The sequence below is a fragment of the Prunus persica genome, chromosome G1 (assembly GCF_000346465.2).
Source record: "Prunus persica cultivar Lovell chromosome G1, Prunus_persica_NCBIv2, whole genome shotgun sequence".
In the NCBI taxonomy this organism is placed as follows: domain Eukaryota; kingdom Viridiplantae; phylum Streptophyta; class Magnoliopsida; order Rosales; family Rosaceae; genus Prunus; species Prunus persica.
The window spans coordinates 19,266,393-19,272,158 of NC_034009.1; the positions used below are offsets into that span (position 1 = coordinate 19,266,393).

The window sequence follows — 5,766 nt, forward strand, 5'->3', positions numbered from 1 at the left end:
AATGTACTTGGATTACGTCATGCAAAGATTTAAAAATAATAATTTTATTTATTTTTGTGAAGACTTTGCGTGACGAAACACACTTCGTCACTATGTGCAACAAAGTTTATTGTTTCGTCACGCAAAGTCACTTTGAGCGACGACGTATTGTCGTCGCGCAAACGTTTGTCGTGCAAAGTCACTTTGCGCGACGAATAGTTTTTCATCGCACAAAGTTTAGTTGCGCAAGACTTTGAGCGACAAAGTATTGTCGTCGCGCAAAAGTTTGTCGCGCAAAGTGACTTTGAGCGACGAATTGTTTTTCGTCGAGCAAAGTTTGGGCGTGCAAGACTTTGAGCGACGAAGTATTATTGTCGTGCAAAGTCACTTTGCGCGACGAATTATTTTTCGTCACGCAAAGTTTAGTCACGCAAGACTTTGAGCGACGAAGATTTTAGTTTCGTCGCGCAAAGTTTAGTCACGCAAGACTTTGAGCGACGAAGATTTTAGTTTCGTCACGCAAGGGTTTCTTTTTTTACTAGTGCATGTCAATATACACAGAATTTTATGTTACACATGGTTATGTACTCTTTTTCCCTTTGACCAGTTTTTGTCCCACTAGGTTTTACTGGCAAGGTTTTTAACGATGCATATTTCATACATTGTGGTCTCCAAGGGAGAGTGTTGTAAGGAAAGTGGTAGAGCCCACATAAAGAAAAGAAGGAAATAATATTCAAAAAGCTTAATGATGATGTTGGAAATCATCCAATTTGCCTATAAATAGGCTTCCTATTGCTTAGCAAAACACACCAACGGAGAAGAAATGAAAGAAAGGAAGAGAAGAAAGGAAGAGTGAGAGGAAAGAAGAGAGTGAAATCTGAGTGTTAGTGAGTTCTATTTGAGAGAAAATTCTATCAGTATAAACACCAATAGATCAAATATAATTTTACTCCCAATATTCAGTGGTACTTTTCATACTCTGATTATTTTATTTTTATAACACAACTTATTTTCTAAGCACCTCAAAAAATATCATGCGTCTCACACAAGACTACCTCACATTTAAAAAGGAAAGTTTTTTTGGCATGGCCTATAGCCCATACAGCCCATTAGCTGCATCCCTGCTAATACTCGTACCCATACCAGGGAGGGGTCATTATATAATTTTGTTTACCAATGGAGTCAGGAATGTAATATTTGAAAACTAACTTTGAAACAAACTTATAGGATTCTGACAAATAAATTTAAAAAATGAAATAGGGTTTAGGGTTTTATGTTATTTAACTTCTGCATACCGCCATTTGAAGAGGTGAAGAACAAAAGAAGTCCAGATTAACGAAAAGAAGGATTCGACTCACCTGCGTATGTTTGCATCACTCTTTTGCTTGCCCTCATACCGATATTTGATAAGACATTAAATCTTCTTCTATCTATTTTTTTTTTCCGGGTTGCTAAAGTTTTTTTAGGGTTTGTTCTTTCATAATCAGACCCGCCATTTAGCGAATTCCAAACCAAAACTACCATTTTGGTGGCTCACCGAAATGTTGCTCCTGATAAGCTTTAGGCTAAGCTCTGTTATCATAGTGTAGAATGATTTTGCTTAAAAGTTGTACCTTTTGGGTTTTGATTGGAGAGCCTTTTCCCTTTCTTTCTTCGAGGTGTTTCTGATGTTGCCATGATAAACATTTTGTTTTTGCATCGATTTTGCAATTGTTTCATAATTAGTTTCACATCTACATTATTAATGCTTGATTATCAATGATGGAATTCGTGGTGATTGGATTATTTAACCTGGTGGAACGTGGAATGGGAACGGGTTCGGAGTTCGGTAATTTCTGTGGTACAAAATTGGAAGGGGTAGACAGTCGGTACAATATTACGGATCAAAATTTGTGTATTGTATTAATTTAGAACAATGTATTGTATTGGAACGACATACTGTATTAATTCAAACTGATGTATTAGTACAATTAACAAAAATTCATTTATTAATATATCATATATTGCACATATATTAATATATCATGTATTAATGTATCATGTATCAACGTATGACTTCACAACAATACATATATTAGAGTATCATATATTGCACATATGTAGTGCGTTAATGATTAGATGGTATCATTATATCAGAACATGTATATATCATATATGAATGGACTAGTGGACAATGATTAGATGAATCATCCTACACATCTAATCATTCTATCGGAACACCTCTGTTCGATGGGGAACTCCTTTGTTTTTAGAAGCAGATGCAACTGCAGCTGTCTTTTTTTAAATCTCCTGGATAACGACGTAATTTTAGCCTAGGTAATTTTTTTAAAATTACCTGGCCAAAATGATACCGTTTTGAGCCAAGTTATTTATAGGGTTTTCCTCCCCCCCCAAAAAAAAACCCCCCAATTTCTATTATTATTATCTCCTTAAATCGTAACCCCAACCTCCCTAATCCCCACCTGCTGTAGTGCCGCGGAGGTTTTGCCGCTTCCATTGTAGTTATGTTTTTAATTTAATTACTTGTATGATGTATGAAATTTATAATTACTTGGATTAAATTTATGGTGTACATATATTAGTTTGATTTATTGGATGAAGTTTTTTCTGATTTGTTGATTAGGTGGTTATATGGGTTTTTGTTTTGGTTAGTCGGCATAAATTTGGTTTGAAATTTTAAAGATAATGCTAGGTTTAGAAAAGGTAAACCTAGCACTTTCTTTTCACAAATTGAAATAACTCAAAAGCATAAATAGAGAGGAGAGAACATTTACACTAATTATAGGACCCCACTGCGTCCGTGTTGGTGCCCCATCAGTTGCAGGCATTACTTGTAAAGATAAAGGTAACTAAATAAAATAAAACTCTAGTCGATATCCGTTAGCATGCATGTTCTGAGATTGTGTGTGAAAAGAGAACTAAAGCTAGAGGGGGTTTCATTAACTACCAAGAGGGTTCTTGTTTAAAATACCACCAATAGAATATGATAAACAAGTAACATACAAAGCAAGGAGATGAGCTTGCAATGCTAGTACACCGTCTTATCTCAAACTAGAAAAGTAGCCTTCCACTATATAATGTTGGCTTAAAGGCAGTACATGAATATAGTAATTAAAAGGCAAAATATGCTATTCAAATCACTGGACCAAAAGGCAAACATGGGATCTAGTTGGTACATTTCTGCTTGCCACCAAGCTCTCTTGGGACCCTTCTCTCTTTATGTCAATTTATATGTATACTTCCACAAATAAATAAATATATATATAGTCTTCAACTTTACCAATATGTATGTAATGTTTACTTTCTGATGTATACTTCTTTAGCTCTCTCTCTCTCTCTCTCTCTCTCTCTCTCTCTCGGCTTAGTTTTCTCTATGGAGAAAAGCAGATTCTAGGTTCTTTAGGAGAGAGAGAGAGAGAGAGAGTTACAAAGTTGTTTTCCTTATGTGTAAATGATAATAAATTAACAAGTACCTAATTTTAGGTTCTTTAGGGTTTGGACTAGAACTATAATTCATAAGCATGACGATTAAGTGACATCCAAGCCTAATCATCATTATATGTATTATTTCTGAAGTAAATTTATCAGAAATGTCAAATCGGTCGGCTGATACATAATTTTGATATAAACAAAAGAGGATCAATCACAAAGCAATATGATAAACCATAAATTTATTTTGGTCAACATCGGTTTACTAATTATTCAAATACGATCGAAAAGGGTTTGCTTCTTTTTGTACAAATGAACCAACAAATACAATGGAAATGAAATGAGTTATATGCTTCAATATCCAGCAAATGCATAACAGAGAGAGAATCCCACTCACACTCAGCGCTCAGGGATATGGAAGAAAGAAGCAAGCAATATCCAAAAGGAAATTTACACCATCCAGTATGGAACTCAAAAAGACAAGAACAATAAAATAAAACCAACAAAGAAACGAACACAAACTCCCAAGCACAAAGCATAAGAAAAGTAGGACATTATGAAGATGGAAAAGAAAAAGAAAAGGCATATGCATGATATAGTAAGAAAATTAAATATTGAAGAAAAGGGGCAACTCCATATACGATGCGATCTTCAAATTCCCTTCACTCTGAATGTAGACTTAGCAATAATGGTGGCTAATTAGAAGGTTTCCATATGGAAGCCCATACTGCAGGTTCCTCTTTCCATGTTAAATAGACTCCTGTTTGATCAATATCTTCTCCTTGTGGTGGTAGCACCAGCGCCCAACCGGCTCGGTACCTCTTTAGCAACGCTTTGACATCATCCACAACGTCGTCGCTAAACCCAAATGGTGAAAATGCCTCCTTCAGCCTCTCAGACCATTGGCTTCCTCTCTCCCTTCTCTCACATTCCCCACCACCATTTTTGTCATCATGATCATGGTGATCGCAACCCAAAACCCTAACTATGCTTCTTGAGCACTCCCTCTCTAGCATCAACCTTTCATTGCTGGTTGGGACAAAGCTTTCCTCTAGCATGTCAAAGTATAATGTGTAAAACCTAAGGCACTCTTCAAAGCACTTGACAAAGTCATGGTTTACTGATGAGCTGAAAAGATCTGCTTCTTCTTCAACAACCGTCACAACTCGAGGCCTTAGCGATTGGAACATTCGGATCACAGCCCCTCTTTCTTCAACTTCAATTCTTCTTAAGGCCCCAATGCAGTTCACAGCAATAGCCTCATCCTCCTGAACACCTAGATCCTCTTTTGTGAGCTCTCCCAAATTATTTAGCCCACTGATCACATTAATCTCAAAGGGAACTCCCATTAACCTAGCAAACTTCTCCATTCTTTGGCCTATTTCCTTCATCACCGACTTGACTATGTTCGCTGTTACCACGACCGTGAGCTTTAAATGCGGCGTCTCATCGTTTCTTGTGGCCAAAGCTTCTAGCAAAGTAGGCCATTGGGTGCAAAGGGTATTGCTTATATCAATTATGTGAAGTTTGGTCTCTCCATCCAAGGCTTCTAATATGGCACCGTTTGAAGCCACATGACCAAAAGTCGTCCATGGGCTTACCTCTTGGAACTTTAGTATTAACTTCCTGGCTGAATCAAAGGAGTGGCTCTTTTCAGCTACAGAGGTTAGGGTTTTGTAGCATCGGAGACCGGAGTCTGTGGCCTTGCAAAAGAGAGCTTGCAGAAAATAAGAGGCTAGCTTCTGCTCACAATCCCCATAAGGAGAAGCCAGCTCATTCAACATCCATAGAAGGTGATTGATTTTAGAAGAGTCTTTCTCTGAGACTGCCCTTGCACACTCCATAAGAAGCCTAGATGCCCATTTCGTGCCGGCCGGACAAGGCTCGCTGGACCCCGATGAACGGCTTGTTGATGTGTGACTATTCTGGGGCTGGTTGGTGCTTTGCATGTCTATGGCTGCCAGACCATTGATCTTGATCTGGTTGGAGTACTGCTGCAGAAAGTTTGCTTCTTTATTATTGGTAGAGAAAAGAGAGATGTCCATGGCTTACTTTAATTACTTTTGAAGCAGCAAAGCCCCTTTGGTGCTAAGACTGTGAACCACCTAATTTGCAGACCTCTCTACCTCTATCTCATCTGAACTCAGAATTGGCCAGGATATAGAAAGCAATACTATTATATTACAAGTCTTTTTCATCCTAATTAATTAATTATTTAATTAATTTAATTATTATATGTGGCTTGTCTTCGACAAGTATATTTTAAAATCTGAGAGTACACATAATTTTTAAGTTGGGCCATATTTTTATTAGCAGCAATAGTGACAATGGGCAAGTACATGACATATGAAATTTGAA

At 37.2% G+C, this 5,766-nt stretch overlaps 1 protein-coding gene across 1 annotated transcript; it reads right to left on the minus strand.

Annotated features, from left to right (window-relative positions):
* On the minus strand, nucleotides 3,654–5,546 carry LOC18793557 (protein SHORT-ROOT). The gene has a single exon (XM_007221550.2). It carries the CDS (start codon nucleotides 5,451–5,453, stop codon nucleotides 4,104–4,106), a length of 1,350 nt encoding a protein of 449 aa, XP_007221612.1. The 5' UTR covers nucleotides 5,454–5,546; the 3' UTR covers nucleotides 3,654–4,103.